The following is a 16,741-nucleotide window of genomic DNA, read 5'->3' as shown; positions in this document are numbered from 1 at the left end:
TTTCACGGTCACAGAAAGGTGACTAGCAAAGAACTTGGAACTTAAAGGAAGTTTACATTATGAAGAATTTTGATGATGGTTGCTGTTTTTTCTTTCTCCTGCTTTGGAAAGATGAACACTAAAATTGGTTTTGAAACTTTTCAAATGTCAAGTAAAATTAATTTCTTCAAGTATAATGCCAACTGTGCTGTTGTATATTCTCTGCCATAGACATGCCCATAGGAGCCTAGTCACTCGCAAGTAAAAGCTTGTACAAAATATGCAGTGAAGCTAGGACATTCTGGCTGAGTCAAGACATGAAAAAACATGATCAGTGGCACTCGGGATTAATCTACAAAGCCATTCTTAATGACTTTCAGGAAGCTGTCCTACGGCAATTGAAATGACATAGGATTGGGTTGGGAATATGTGTCAAGCAATCGCCGGGTTGTTTGCAAACTTTCTACCAGTAGCATATTCTCCACACTCTCCAAAATTCTGGCTTTTTTCCAGAGATTACGCTGGGCATTGGCTCATGCCTCTGACTTTTCTTTGTAATGTTGATCTCAGCTGCCAAGGAAGTGCTTGCTTACATATCTATACGTTTCAAGATAATAACTAAATACTTAAATGTGAACAAGTAGTTCCCTGCATCCTATATAGTATCGTAGAAGTCTCTTCTCCTAATTGTGTTTCCCTTCTTGCTCCGTTCTCTCCAATGCTTTTCTCTCCAAGGTTCATTACATCTAATGCCGAATTCCCTTTTGTGGTAAGGATTTCTGCAAGAAAGAAAGGGTCCATTTTAGTTTTATCTCTGTTCCTTGGTTTTTGATCAGATTTTGATACTACATAGTTCTTGGGTTCATAAAAGCCAGATTATGCAATTTTGAATGATTTTTAGCAACATATATTTAAATATCTCACCCAGAAATAAATTTTCTAAGGATTAATCCACCTGCAAATGCCAGTTGGAACAGAATATGATAAATGCTGTATTTTCTAGTAATGCAGCTCTGTACTGCAGTCAAATAGACATCCATCCAGGCTTTTTTCATGTGCATTCAGAATTATTACTAACACGACACATTGATTATATAAAATCTTTTTTAAGGGCTCCAAATGTGAAGTCTTTAGATTGTCTGAGTAATGTACGTGTACTGTTGATATATTTACATTTGTGTGGTGCCAAGGTTAGTTCCATACATATGCCTTCGTCAGAAGTCAGGCTAGTAATAAGCACGACTGTGATAAGCTGACTGTAAGAGACCCAGCCTTCCTAGAAGAATTGATTGAGAAGAGAGAGCCCACAGCTGCCTTAGTCAAACTGCTTCAAATTCAAAATGCATGTCAGAGCAGGCCTGGTTTACTCAGCAAAATTCAGACACTGACTGTGTCAGGACGCAGGGATATTTTAGGACAACTTTTTCAAAATAATTTAATTAAATGCTTTTGTGAAAATTGAATTTAAAAGAAAAATTGAATGGAACTGTGTTTTTTGAAAAATATTGAGTCTTAGAAAATAATAAAGCTTCAACATTCTGCTCTTTTTTGTATCTACATGTTTAGTGTCTCTCTTTCACGTGTTATAATTTTGTGCTTGGTTTTATGCTATCCTTTAGATTACTGTGTTCCGCATGGGGTCTGAAGGGCAACAGGACATTGAGATGTCTATCTTAACTGCTCTCCTCAAAGGTGGGTTTTGCAAGCAATTATGAAGGATGCAGAAATTGATCCCAAGAAGACAGTCCTATACACTGTCTGAGGTTCACTCTTGATGTTTAAGTCGTTGATTTATTCGCTTGTATTCTAACAAGTAACCCAAACGTGCTTGGCATGACGTTCAGATCAGCTTGAAGCATAAAACCTGGACTGAAAATTTTGTGTGGCTTTCCTCACCTGAAAGCCTGGGATGGAAATGCTGCAACAACTATACTCCTGATATTTGAACACATTTTATTGCAGCCTGGTATATATTAATAAAGTTAGAAAGAAAAGATGGAAAGATTAACAGACTATCTGGATTTTTCCAGATCTCAGTTTGTGCTTTTTAAGCCTTAGGGCAAAATTTAGGATCAGTTCCATATTTATTTGGAGTTTGTTATGTTTGCTGAAATAACTGTTTTCTGTCTGCAGGTAGTTGATACGGGCTCAGTATAGGATCACTGAAGTGCCAAAGCTAAGACTTAAAAAGAGGAATTATTATACTAATATCTACAGCATTAGACAGAGGAGCTGAGAGGAGGAGTCTTTTAGAACAGTTAAATGTCTGTCTTTAGCACCAGAACATAAAGTAGCCAATGTGGACACTGTAGGAAAAAAAGGGAGAGAATCCTGTTAACCACTTTGAAATTAGGATTATGGGGTTAAATGCTATAAACTGATTTGATGAATCCACTGCTTTGTGGTAGAATTACTCCAATGGTAGTATGTTATGGAGTCAGGCTTGCTGTTTTCTAGTTCTTGGAGAGGTGAATGCATCTTGGGGAAGGTTGTCCAAGCTTGTTTCATCATGCACGAAATACTAAACATCTGTATGCTTCTCTTTAGGTACCAATGCATCTGCTCCAGACCAGCTCAGCTTGGCTTTGGCCTGGAATCGTGTAGACATTGCACGCAGCCAAGTCTTTGTCTTCGGACACCACTGGCCAGTAAGACAAAGTTCTCTGAGTCATACTGTTTGTTAACAATTTAAAATAAGTGGTGGAACATTCACACCTTGGATTTTGTTGGCAGGAGAAACAATATTGAATTCTGTTTTGTGTTGATCTGATTTAGGATATCTCATTAAGAATGACCTGTTTGTTTTGAAACTTCCTTATACTGCCATATCCAAATATTTAGCAATAATTTAAACTCTGTGAAAGAAACAAAAGCGATTTCATGACAAGCATAAAAATAGCTTTATTTAAGATTCCTCAGGGGATTTGAAAGCCAAGAAAGCCCAAAAAAACATTTAGTAGAAACAGTCTTTGGCCTTACATACAGCTGTACAATAGCAGTCCTGGTCCCCTCCAGTGAACTTGTGTGATGCATTAGTGTTGCTGAGACTTCTGACTGTCTGTGTCATTGACATGTGCTGGCAGTTGGCAAGGTCCCCAGCTACCTATTAAAGCATGCCGCAAGGAAATTCATGGAGCTGCTTAGAAGGAATTGTGTTGCTCAGTTCATTAACAGCTGTGAAAATCTATTCCGATGAATGGGACAAAATCCTGACAACCAAAAGAAACCATTGCAGGAAACAGGCCTCTGGCAGGCAGAGCTGTGCCAAATGAACTAAGAAGCAGACCTTCTGTAAAGCTTTAGGTCCTGAAATTGGATTTTCTCAAATTAGTGTAGTTTGATGCTGCAGTAGTTGAAGTCAGTGGTGAAACATTGCAGTGCCTTTGTTATCTGTGTAACTAAAATCCTCTTAAGCCACTTTCACGTCTCACTGTATTGATGCTTTTTGCTTTGCTGTGTGAACCATCTGGTGTTGAATTACTGTAAAGTGTCATGAGGAAACCAGCCCAAAAGAGGCAGTAAGAATGAAGTGCAAGAATTATTTCCTTTTTTTTAAATTAGATGTCTTTCCTGAAATATGCAATAAAATGACACTTAAAGGAACACTATTCATGTGCTATACTTAATGGTGAGATTTATTTCATTTGGAAGCCTGTATAATTAAACAAATGTTGCTGTATATACTGTTTTATTCCTTCACTTATAGCAATGAGAAGTTTCACTGAATCGCAGAATGATACTGTTTCCAATATTCAAGGTTCATTAAAATGTTTATACAGAGAGATTATGAAGTATTATTACTATAAAACATTTATTTGGATGGAATGTTCCAATCTCCATATTATTGTGGTTAGATTCAGAGGTACCACCTAGCAACTGAAGCCAGTTGCTGCTTCGGCCTATTTCATAGCATGTGACAATTTATGGAGGCAGTATCAGCCATTGTGATTCACTGTCATTTCAAATTCATAAAGATTGCTTTCAGACTAGCATGTGCTGCAGTTTGGCAGTTGCAGTTTTGTCCAGGCCTACGAATGGATTCATGGTAGGTAGGCAAAGAAGATTTTCAAGACAAACAAAACCACAGAAAACAAATCTTGTTAAAGGCTTGGTTCTGCAGTTCTCGGTGCAGAGCACAGGGTAGTTGCAATCCGGTTTACGTGTTGGTGGAGGTCATAGAACCAAAGCATTAGGTGGAACAAGTCAAGCCTCCAAATCACAAACAAGTAGCGTCCAGTTATTTGCATGTGTGCCTGCCTGTCTTGAGTAGATGGGTTGGAAAGGGGAAGAGCAAATGTGTCTGAAGATGTATAAACAGAAATATTGTCTGCAGAACATAAATGAACCAGTGAGTGGCTCTCTTTCATCTCCTTTCTGCCTCCGCAGCATGGATGCTATTTGTCATCATGCAACATTCTGGTTAAGTTCTTTCTGTCCAGCTCCTTATCATGCTTGTTGCTATTTATTTTGACAGCTGTTGCTTTCATTGAGAGCAAAGAAACTGGTGTCACAAAATTGAGCAGTGTCTCTTCCCAGTCCTTTTGCACTGATTTTATTTTGCAAGTGAAGTCCTCCGCAGTCTACCTACTTCACTACTTTACTTTCAGTGTTACTGACTACAGTAGACATAACAGCTTTTAAAAAAGTGTAAAGCTGTGGCAATGCGAAAAGGTCCTTATGCTTAAGGAAATGATCATTTTTTATTGACTGCATGTGAGAAATGGTGACTGGGGAGCGAGTTCAATAGCAGTGTATTCAATGAAATAGTCACTGATTAGAAATCAATTAGATTTCTAATACTAATATAATATTAATTCTAATACTAATATTAAATACAGCCTTTAGGAAGCCTTACAGCTCCTGATGGTACAGCTCCTGAGAAGGAAAAGAAATCTCCAGCAGCTCAGACTAAAGCAGCCAGAGGGAAAGGAAAAGGGAAGAAAAAGGGAGGAAAAGGAAAAGAAGAGCCAGAAGAAGAAACAGATCCAAGAAAGCTTGAACTCCTGAACTGGGTGAGATGAAAGTATTTGTATTAAAACTGTTGAAGAATTCTTTTCTCTCTTTTTCATCCTAGGGGACAAAGAGAGAAGGAAAATACACATTTTTTCATTCTATAGAATGTTCATTGGCGCATTCTCACAAGATCAGCAGTAGATGCTGCAGGGATGCTGTTCAGTCTTTGAGCCAGGAGTCTCTCTCTCGTCGGACGTGCACCACACACAGCCATATCACAACAGTACAAGTCAGTGCTTATCTGCTGCATCTCCCCTGCACTTGTCAGAAGAAAATAAGAACACCAGTGAACATCTTCATCCTTTCTTGTACATGTTATTTATCCAGTGAAGGGAGTTTAAACGTCTCCACTTCTAAGTGCTTCATTTTCCAGTTGCAGTAGGTTAGATTGTTCTGTTGTCTAGATTAAAGTTCATGTGTCAAGGGGATTGTTGCTCAAGGGGTTTTCCCCTCTCCTGAATTTTAACCCTTTAGACCGTATTAGAAGATGCATTAGGCTTCATGTCAAACATTTTCCAAAGGCAAAGCTAAGTTGGTGAAGGAAGAGGAAGTGCTTCTTTACAAATGATTTGAGTCTTTTGTCATTATATGTTGCCTTTTCTCTGTGAGGCAGCAGTTTGAGTGGATGACACATATGTGAATTATCAGGGTAAATTATGTCAACCTCTCCTTAAAAGTATACAGTGCATTTTTCTTAAATCTTAACTTGTTCCTAGCATGTTCAGCAAGTAAATCTCTTTTTCACATAACGTGTCAAGCATGGTATGCCTGGTTTAGTTAAAAACACTAAACAAAATGATTGAAAGCTACAGTTATATTGCTAAAACTTTCTTTCACTGCTATCCTCTTGCCCAAGACCTCATCGGAAAACTCCACCATCTACACTGACCTGTACATGGGTAAAATGTCATTTTCTAAAATCCTTTTCACTTACAGATTGATCACCATATTTGGGAACTTGGGACTATCCTAAGTAATGAAAACGTTTGTGGCTGTTGGCCAACCGACTCTTCTTTGGTCGTGTAGTCTCACATTCTCCACTCTGCAATTCAGGTGAATTCCCTGGAGCAGGCTATGCTGGATGCACTGGTTCTGGATCGAGTGGACTTCGTGAAACTACTTATTGAGAATGGAGTGAACATGCAGCACTTCCTCACTATTCCTCGACTGGAAGAACTTTACAATACTGTGAGCGAGGAGAAATAATAAAATGCCGTGATATCTTTGCTACTGTATTTAACAGGGGTGTTCTTTTTCTTCTTCTCCTTCTGAGATATGCTTGTTTTTCCAAAAACCTCTGAGCCCTGACAATACACAGAGGTTGGATAGCATTAAAGGAAGCCATTGCTACTACATATAGTGTTCTGTTGTTTCCCTAGATATACACATTTCTAATTAATAAGCCTATAGCAGCTGTCAGAAGCTGTTGCAGTTTGTTATGTAAATATAGTGATGTATTTTAAATGCACGTTCAAAACACTTAAAGAACTAATGTAAATAGTAAAAATTTAATACCAGCCAGTAATGGTCATTTACTTTTAATCTCAATTATTTTTCATGAATGTATACTTCAATATTTTTGAAATAATCCTGTAAATTTGGCAAAATACTTACACAGCAACTTGAATTCTTACCATATTGCAGAAGTCAGTATCATTTTTCCTTGTGGCCCAGCAAAGCAAAATATTTTTCCCAAAACCATAAAACATCATGGGTTTTTTATCCAAATTCTCCCCGACCCAACCCACAGCAAATTCATCAGGAACATAACTATTTCTAGACTTTCTTCCCATCATTTACATGGCAGGTAGTCTAGGACAGCATTCATAGAACGTATAACTTCAGTCTAGGCCTCCAGTCCCTTTATGGCTCCTGCAGCAAGTACAACTTCAGACAATGCCACAAACTGCTGTGACTTGAATCACCACATAAAGGATTATAAGAAAGGGATTACACAGCTCTTGACAGAAATGTGTTTGTCATTGTAGCCCAGTTCCTTCTTTTCACCCCTGCAGAGTGTGACGGCACATGGTTGCCTCAAGTTCTGCTTACAGTGCCAGGTCATTAATTACATTTGTGTTTGAAAAAAATCTGAAGAATTGGAGCTCTAATGGACTGTGAATGATTTTTGTTTCAGAGATTGGGTCCACCAAACACACTGCATTTGCTAGTCAGAGATGTGAAAAAGGTAAGCTTAACTAACAGCAGCATTACGTTTGCACGATGACATTAACCATGTGAGTCAATAGCAAAAGCAAGCGTAGCATGGGGGAAAGCAGACATCTGAAATCAGATGGTACCTGTTAAGAAATGAAAAGTTAAATTACTTCCTGTGACAAACAGTGATGTCAGTCTAAATCACATATGGCTATACTGTATTGCTAGTAATTTAAACTAAGGAGAGGAAAGTTAAACTCCTTGTAGTGTAATATATCATTTGAGATTTAGGTTGATACTGTTTCTTCTCTACAAGAAGCTCCCAATGGAGCATTACAATGGTGAAGTGGAAGGAAAAGCCTGCTAGGTTAACTGGAAACCTCACTCATGAGCACAGAATTTGTTCCCTTTTGTTTGTTTCCTTGTGTGTTTTTTAGTTACTTTTCACCCAAGCAATCACACTTTTTCTTGGGAGAAAAATCTGTTCCGTTTCTCAGTGCTACAAGTCATAAATTTGCTATTCATTTGTTGCCATTTCATGTAAATTTGTTCGTTATATGTGAATAGGGTCATTGTAAGATTTGTTGTTTTATTTGCTTTCTTTGAGGTTTTGGAGCTTTTATTCAGTAAAATTTAGCTACCTGAAATAGCCTGTATTCCTTTTTGCAAGGAAAACTCCCATTTATTCCCGGGAGGTTTAGATGTGGGAGTGACGCAGTACTGGATTAATGTATAATTCATATTAATCTACTTCATAGTTTTAACACTTTTCTCATTCAGTGTTTGTCTTTTTGAGTGTTACTAATGCTCTTCTGCATTCTGCTTTGTGTGTCTCTCCTCCTTTTCATTGCATTTTCATGGCTCACTCGTTCAGCGGCAGTCTCGGGGATTCAGTTGGGTTAACATGGAGGTGATGTGTTTGCTTAGGATATAGTTGTTTCATCATAGCAACTGCTCGGTGGTGCTGTAGAATCAGTTATTGTTGTAGGATGTAGCTTGAACAATGCACAGTTTTCAGCTTACGGTTCTAGCAGAGTCAATACCACTGTCACGTGTAACAGTGGCAATTACAGTCTGCCTTTTTCTTTGATTCTGGGCTGCACGTTAATCTAGTTCTGCATTGTAGTCTTAACTCTGTAGATAATATTATGATGAAATGTACATTTCCATAAAATTTAAAGTATACTTGCCATGAAATTGAGTGATGCTTTTATACTGGATTAATGATAATCTGTACAAATGTATTTAATTTCATCAATATAACCCTTGCAAACAACTCAGGCTTGTATGGACACTGACATAATGTATGAGTAAATCAAATTAAAATTTTTCAACTGTAAATAGTGCCAACAACAAAACCAAAAAAAAAATCTGGCCCCACAAAATTTTCATTATGTGAATCAATTATCATTAATTTTGTACAAATATTCCAAGACTGAAACCAGTGGCTGTAAATAATATCCATGTGCCAATGTAAATGTGACATATGTCTAGCCAGGCAATTTTTAATGTATGTTGTGTTTTCTTATCCTAAGTCCTTATTTTGTTTTTCTGGATTTTTTTGGTAGGGAAATCTTCCACCAGATTATCATATCAGCCTAATAGATATTGGTCTTGTACTTGAATATCTCATGGGTGGAGCTTATCGCTGCAACTACACTCGAAAACGTTTTCGGACTCTTTATAATAATTTATTTGGACCAAAGAGGGTAAGAATGAGTTCACTCTGGATGTGGCCATTGTGCTGACGGTAAAAAAATAAGTAATACTCTGTTCCCTTGTCTTTCTGAAACACTACATGTTAAACTCTAAAGAAATGCTGCAAGACCGAAGTTGAAACTCTGGTAGTGAAGTTCTATAAGGAACCTGTGAAATATCTATGTTAAAGGATGGGGGAACCCAAAAGGTGGTAAATACATTGATCTAGAGGTGAATTTCATCCTATTTCAGTAGTTTAAAATCCAAGCATTTCTGACTGTGGTGTTTGCATATTTACTGAGTCCTGCTTGAGCTGTAGCTTGACCTTTTAGCTCTCTTATAACTGTAAACTGCATTGGTCAAGCCAGGCCTATTGGTCAAGTAATTATAACCAACAGTAGCCTTGACTTGGGTAAGGCAGAGAGTTTCGTCTGAATATGGAAGAGCTATGAACCTGTTACAGTAAGTCCTGTTAAGAACTGCTCTGAGCATCTTATCCTGTGGAAGCCACTGCAATCTCAGTAGAACATTTCATAGCCGTGTACCAATCCTAGAATATCAAGCACGACCCTGACTTTGCTAAAAAGCCTATTCTAAGCACATAGAATAATTTTCTCCATTAAGTTATTTATTTGGTTGGTTCAGCTTTGAAGGTCAAGTGACACTTCCTAGTCTCATTACAGAAAGCCCCACACTAGGAAACTAGCCCCCCAAATGGTCATAAGGCCACTCAAAGCCTAAGCATTCTGTAGCCGATACATAGTACGTATATAGTGTAGTACTATCTGGTGGAACAAACAAATAAACCTTTTACATAAATTGTAAAACAGAGGTTTCACTATACAACAGAGGGATTTTTTTAATGGGAAACTGTGAGAAGTTTGAAGATCTATTATAGTTTTCTAGTGTTTCCTATGGGTATCTTAATCCTATGTGTGCTTAGAACCACTACTTTTTTTCAAGCTTTTGTGACCATGTGGTGATTTTAATTCTCAAAGCAGTATATTATTGAATGATTCCTTTAACTTGTCCATCTAAATCAAAATATTTTACTTGAGTGCGGGATGGAAAATATTTTCTAACCCATTGCCCTCCTGCAAATACAGTTAAGAAGGAGATGAATTAATTGTACCATTATTGGTACTATTATTTAGAATAGTATGTTTAATAATGAATACTGTACATTTGTAAATGAAAATGCGTTTTTTCTTGGTATTGTTTGGTCTTTGAATTTTCCTTCCCATCTAACTGATTTTCTTTTCTATTTTTAATATTCAGCCAAAAGCTCTTAAACTACTAGGGATGGAGGTAAGTTGGATTTATTGTAAAATACTTTTTTTTTTTTATCAGAGCATTTCTTGGTACAGTTCTGCTCTTGCTCTTAGCTTTTTCACTATTACTGTGGCTTAAGGTAAATTTCAACTGGACAGCATTTTCCATTTTGCAAATAGCCTATGAAATACTTCTGACGCTTTTTTATGGGTAGGGTCTTGAGAGCTGCTTAAAGCTTTGCTCGATAGTCTTCAGGCAGTTTTTAGCCCTATTATGTAATAACACATCCCATGTTGGAACATACTGTAGATTTAATCATTCAGATGTGAACATCGATGATATTGAAAAGAGAATGTGATCCAGCAGTGCTATTTACGGTCAAATCCCCTTTAACCATGAAGTAACAATTTATGTGCAAATGAGGTTTTATCGCAGGGAAAACATTTAACTGGAGTGAAAAAACATGCTGGATGCTGTCCTCCGCTACAAAACTTCTTGCTACCATGATGGCACCATGCTTTGTAAATTATGCTGATTCAGAATTTTGGGTCCAAGCCCTGCCTCTATTACTTGTGTGCCTGCAGAAATCTTGAATTGACCGGAATCAATTCTGGGATGATGCCTAAAAACCCAAACTGTTTTGCAGGTAGTTGGTTTTGTTTCTGAAAAAAAGTGTTAATATAGACCAGGAAAGCATTTACACAAAGAGGCTAGGTACATTTCCCTATGAGGTATGCTTTTATTAAACCATGGTAGTATTTGAACACAGTATATATACATGTTGCTTGTGTTACATTTGATGTGAACTACAGCCGCTCACAAAAGGCTCTGTTTCCACAAGCAGATAAGCAGCTTTCTTCTCTACAGAGACTCTATGTTACGTTTAATCTCTCTGATCAGCTTCTTATTTTCTAATGGCTCAAGGCCAAAAGATCAGTCCCTCAGAGGTGTGGCCCTTTTTAATCAGCGTTGATCACATGTAGGTTGCTTAGTGCTTCTACAAAAGCACATTTTGATTTTCCTATTTCTTTCAGTGAGAAATGTTTTGTGTGGCACAAACTGTTCTCTCCACTTGACAGTGGGTGTAGCCCACTCCCTTCTTCCAAGAGAAAGAAAAGTTGAAAAGAAAAATTAACACGTATTTTGCTGAAATGGTCAGTAAATTGGTGCAACTCCAGGTGTTTGGGTTTTTTTCATTTCCAGTCTTAGGAGCTCTAAAACAGGAAGTTTAGACTCCTTAGCACTTTGTCTTTCTTACACAGGGTTTTGTTTCGGTGTGATTTTCCTAGTGTGGAGAGGACCTAACTTTTGGTCCTCCCTTTGGGATTTTATGTCCTGTGCTTCAGAGATGCTCAACACTTTCCTCATGTGCTTGCAATTAATGACCCTTGAATTTTCTGTAAGAGACAGAGGTCACCACTTGCAGTTGTTAAAACTTCTGGAAGAGAAATTCATACTTCATTGTTGAGCTGAAGAGTCATCTTTGGAAACCTGGGGTGTGACACTGAACCCTGAATTTGGATTTAAGTTCATATTTTGTCAAAAAATAGTGCATTGTGCTGAGCTTGCTTGAACAGGAACTAATTTTGTAGAATGGTAATTGCTTTTACTTGCAATACACTTCTGAGATTGGAATCGAGGTCTTCAATGATGATAAGCTCTGTCTACACCTCACCTATATATGCAATGTTCTTCCTACATTATTTAAACCCTAATTTTCCCAATCATGGCTTTTCTCCCTTCAGGATCCTGCTTCATTGTCAGTACTTCCCTTCAGTTACTTCCATGTTGGTTCCTGTAGTAATGGCCTATCCTCCCTATCCCTTTAAGAAATGGGATACTTATACCTTCCGTTTGCAGTGCATACATAAGAGAAGATTGCTTATTCAAAGGTGAAGACTCCCTTCAGTATCTTGCTGTTCTTAAGGATGCTGTCTGCCTGTCTTTTCCATTTGCATGTTGCCACTCTCTCCACCTGCATGTCAGTCTGAAAACCGCTTTGATACCTGGAAGATATGCAGCACTGTTCTTCAGGAATAGATGCAGACATATCAAATCAGAAATTACAGTGGAACCTATTCGTAGTGAATTCATGTTTGTTAAAGCTCCATTGCCACTGCAGTGGAATTCATTAAATATTAATTCATTGCAGATCAACTCATGCAATTACACATGCAGTAGAGCTCTATTTACAATGGAGTGTAAAGTGATGTCTTCGGTACAATAGGGTTCTGCTGTACTTATCCAAGAAGGGTAACTTGTAATTAAGTATGCGAGAAATGGTTTTCTGAAAAATTACTAAGCTGTGTGTGCTAGCCCGGTGCATGCTCTGTCACGTGTTCTTCATAGTTTTATCGCTATTAGCATTCATTGTAGCAAACAGCAAAAACAAATTAGAACTTTAGGTATTAACACGTCCTCTCAGTACTTGTTCTGTGCATGGTGCCATTGTCAGGTAAGCCGTTAAAGATTAATGGGAACATTTTTTCTTCTTTTCTTCCCAGGATGATGAGCCTCCCACCAAAGGGAAGAAGAAGAAGAAGAAAAAGGAGGAAGAGATTGATATTGATGTGGATGACCCAGAAGTCAGCCGTTTTCAGTATCCCTTTCATGAACTGATGGTATGGGCCGTGCTGATGAAACGGCAGAAGATGGCACTCTTCCTGTGGCAGCGAGGGGAGGAAACCATGGCCAAGGCACTTGTGGCCTGTAAACTGTACAAGTCTATGGCCCACGAGTCTTCTGAGAGTGAGCTGGTTGATGACATCTCTCAGGATCTGGATAACAACTCAAAGTTAGTAGACGTGGAGCACAGTATATGTCTGCTTGATATAAGGGGTTGTCTGACTTGCTGAGAAGTTTTACTTTTAGTAAAGTACAATTGATTTCTAGAATGTAGGTTCACAGAATGCCATTTGGAGCCTATTTATCAACAGTAAACAAGCAAAAATGTGGTCTTAGAATCTGAAGGCAACACTAGCAAGGAGAAGACTTGTATTTTTTCTGACAGAACACATTATTTCTTCAGCTTCTCTGTAAAACTAACTGGTTTTATTTCACAAAGTTATTTTCAGGATTTACTCACATAAATTAAGGGGTATCTAACGGTATATCTAAACTGGCCTTAAGATGTTATCAGTCTAAGCTAGTCCTCTCTGTCAGTAAAAATGAGTTTGGAACTTTGGTAGACTGTCCCAAATCAAGCTTGAGACTCAGTTGTTCTTGTCATTGTACGTGTGTGTGGAAAAAGATGACCCGCTGCAAATGGAATTAAAACCCCAAATGCAAGCAAACACTGTTTTCTAAATCAAATTTCACTGGACTTATCTTGCGTTTTCCAGAGATTTTGGGCAGCTGGCTGTTGAACTCTTGGATCAGTCCTATAAACATGATGAGCAGGTTGCCATGAAACTACTGACCTACGAACTGAAAAACTGGAGTAATTCTACCTGCCTCAAATTGGCTGTGGCAGCTAAACACAGGGATTTCATTGCTCACACATGCAGCCAGATGCTCTTAACAGATATGTGGATGGGGCGACTACGCATGCGGAAAAACCCAGGCCTTAAGGTATTTCCTGCAGTTGTTTTCAGATATAGTTTGTTGCATGTAACACTATTATACATAGTGTATGCATTGAACAAACTGGCTTACTAATTATAGGTGTTTTAAGAACATAACCTGTTTTAAAGCTAATTTTCTTGGTTTCCAAATTCAGGATATCTAAGGAACATTATCCCATGACAAAGGAAAATATAAATCTATAAAAGGCTTAGCATGATTGGAATCTGAGAGTGCAGTTGTGGGTCTAAATGAGTGATGAGATTTGTTCATTGAAAATGTACACCTTTGATTAAAAATGAGTTGGATACAAGCAAAAAGATTTCCATTAGGGGCCCACACAATAGGAGCAGAGAGAAGATGAACCATACACAGACACATGCTTCTTACATTGCTTAATATTATACCGGAAAACACAGAGTCAAGTGTTGAAAAGAGTGATATTTGTGTAATTGCATTGTGTGAAACTATGTGATTTTTATTTCCTTTTTCTGTGATATGATGATTTAGTCTCTGTTACTGACTTTTATATTTCCTGATTTTTGGATTTACAAAAAAATGAGTAATGTGAGAACTCTGCCACAAAAGAGAAACATAAGTGAGGCAGCGTTAAGGAAGCAGAGCAGTGTTTGCTTGTGTGTGTTTTCATGTGAATATAATCCTTCCTTTGTAATAGCGCAGTTGCTGTCACCCGTGTGGAGGCCCATCGTGATGGTGCCACCACAGTCTCACCTCCTTATTTCCTTAAATCCCCCAATGACTGACAAAGTGCCATGCCTGTCTTCCTAGGTCGTACTCCCAAGCTTGCTGACACGCACATTGCACTGTCATTGTCTATTTATTTCTGCTTTCCCATGTCTCCCTCTTAAACCTGTTTAAAATCTTCAGGCAAGCGTCCTGCCTTTCAAATTGCATCAAGGTGCTTTCTAAATCTGTTTATTGATTTCCTTTCTTTTCTCCAAAGCATTAATCAACCTGCTAATGTTCTAGTTTCATGGCCTGCATTCTTCTCTTCTGTGCTCCTTTCTGTACTTTGGCAACTCTTGCTTGTGTTTCTATATCTCATATAGTAAAAGAACTCCCCCAGTCCTACCTGCAAAGCTTCTTTTACCTTTCACAAGTTTTTAAACTATTGAAACTAATTATAGTAGGTGACTAAAGTAACTATAAACTCCAGTAACAAACCTGAAGCCCTCTTGCAACTGCTACCGTGTCCTTTCCATGGAATTTCTCTGTACAACTCTTAATTCTGGAGCACAATTTCTTAGTTGCAGTGTATTCGTGGAGATGGGAAGCCTTACAGGGTGCCATCTTTCCATACAAGACCTTGCCAATGCTTCATAAGTATTATTTATTCATTTTTGTAGGTTGGAGCTTAGCAGAGTATCTTGAATACTATACAAAGGAAATACTGTTTATGGAATTTGCCTTGTTATAAAATCTATTAATGTAAATAACTATTGCCATCTAAGTTGAATTCTTTCTTGTTGTGCAGGTGATAATGGGGATTCTCTTCCCTCCCACCATCCTTTTCCTAGAGTTTCGGAGTTATGATGATTATTCTTACCAGACATCAAAAGAAAATGAAGAAAGCAAAGAAAAGGAGGAGGAAAATGCGGTCAGTAATGGAGATTATTAGGAAGTTCTAATATCTCAAGAGTGCTCAGTTTTTCTGAGCAGATTCTGATTATGCTATAGGTCACTCAGATGAAAATCTCAACTGCCTTTGTGGGATAAAAATCAGTGAAGAGTTCTGGGAGTGCATAGGCTGGATTCTCAGGGCCTGTAAATTATTTGCGTAGTTGTGCAGATTTATGGAATTTCTGGTTTTGTATTTTTAAAAAGAGGTCTGTTGCTCAGAGCTTCCGCATGTAGTTAACAGATGGCTGGGGCTGTAGTTGAGGAAAAGCTACTATTTTTACTATTGTATATTGATGAAAACTGACAACTTTGGTCTTCTAGGATGCAAATGTGGATACAGGCTCTCGAAAAGGAGATGAAGAGAATGGAAATAAAAAACAAAAGAGCCTTCCAATTGGAACAAAGATCTATGAATTCTATAACGCACCTATTGTCAAATTTTGGTTCTACACAGTAAGTCATGATGATTAAACTGATAGTGATTGTTTTTCTCACACCTGTGAAACTTAAAGGATTCCAATGTAAAAATAATGACCAAGTAATAAATAAGTAAGTAGTACTGACTTTCATGGAATCTGGTGAGTAAAGCACTTACCTTATTCTGAGAAAAATGCATAGACACTGAAACAGAATGAATAACGGAAGCTTATGCTGTCAGCCTCTAAAGCGCCTATGCACTTTGAAGGAGGCCCTGTCTCGTCAGTCATATGCGAAAGTCAGTGCAAGCTCCACGGTCCGGTCACTCAGTCCAAGCTGGGCTGGATTCTCTTGCTTTCTAAAAGCTCTGGCTCCTGTTCTGCTTTGAAAACATTTTAGGGCCCAAGAAGTAACGCCACGGTATCAATGCTTGCTGTTTGCTTTGTTGACAGTTAGGCTCAGATGTGTGCAACCTAGATGGAAGCACAGATCCCAGTCTGCTAAAACTGAATAGATACTTTTCTCTTATTTAAGTAATTAAAACTAATGTAAACTAAGATTTATTTTTGACAAGCATCTGATTTTAGTGCATCAAGAATTATCTGGTTTTAATAAAACAGAAAAAGTGTTCATGCTACTGCTCATAAATTTTGTGTGTGACCTGTAAAAAGGACACTACTCTCTCTTTTATTTTATGTTAGGATTTCCAATACCTAGCATGTCATAATATTATGTAGGTTTTTAGTTTTAGCACATCATAAGCACAAAACATTATGCTGTTCCCTTTCTGCTGTCTGTATTGATAATTTAAAAGCAAAATTCCTGTTTAATTTCAAAGAAAGGCATTCAACATGGTTTGACAGTGTAAAGAAATTACATGTAGTAGATTAAAAAAGCCTCAGGCACAAAGGACTTGATGTAGAGTGCCCTGGAATTGTTGTTTTGCTTCTTTCAACAAATGAGATGATTCAGCTGCCTGGACATGGTCCACAGCATCTGTGGA

General features: G+C 37.9%; 1 protein-coding gene across 3 annotated transcripts in view; it reads left to right on the top strand.

The window, feature by feature from the left end:
• Positions 1-16,741, top strand: part of TRPM1 (transient receptor potential cation channel subfamily M member 1) — a 142,761-nt gene that overhangs the window by 107,535 nt on the left and 18,485 nt on the right. For all 3 annotated transcript variants that reach the window (XM_054214828.1, XM_054214827.1, XM_054214826.1), the window contains exons 12-22: positions 1,599-1,671; positions 2,527-2,627; positions 4,818-4,991; positions 6,046-6,180; positions 7,130-7,180; positions 8,718-8,858; positions 10,126-10,155; positions 12,624-12,913; positions 13,461-13,689; positions 15,176-15,298; positions 15,643-15,774. In XM_054214828.1, coding sequence (XP_054070803.1) covers positions 1,599-1,671; positions 2,527-2,627; positions 4,818-4,991; positions 6,046-6,180; positions 7,130-7,180; positions 8,718-8,858; positions 10,126-10,155; positions 12,624-12,913; positions 13,461-13,689; positions 15,176-15,298; positions 15,643-15,774 — 1,479 coding nt within the window. The remainder of the gene's footprint in view (positions 1-1,598; positions 1,672-2,526; positions 2,628-4,817; positions 4,992-6,045; positions 6,181-7,129; positions 7,181-8,717; positions 8,859-10,125; positions 10,156-12,623; positions 12,914-13,460; positions 13,690-15,175; positions 15,299-15,642; positions 15,775-16,741) is intronic.

Source organism: Rissa tridactyla, chromosome 9 (assembly GCF_028500815.1).
Source record: "Rissa tridactyla isolate bRisTri1 chromosome 9, bRisTri1.patW.cur.20221130, whole genome shotgun sequence".
Classification (NCBI taxonomy): Eukaryota; Metazoa; Chordata; class Aves; order Charadriiformes; family Laridae; genus Rissa; species Rissa tridactyla.
The sequence above is the reverse complement of the archived record's forward strand: the minus strand, read 5'-3'. Positions and strand labels throughout refer to the sequence as shown.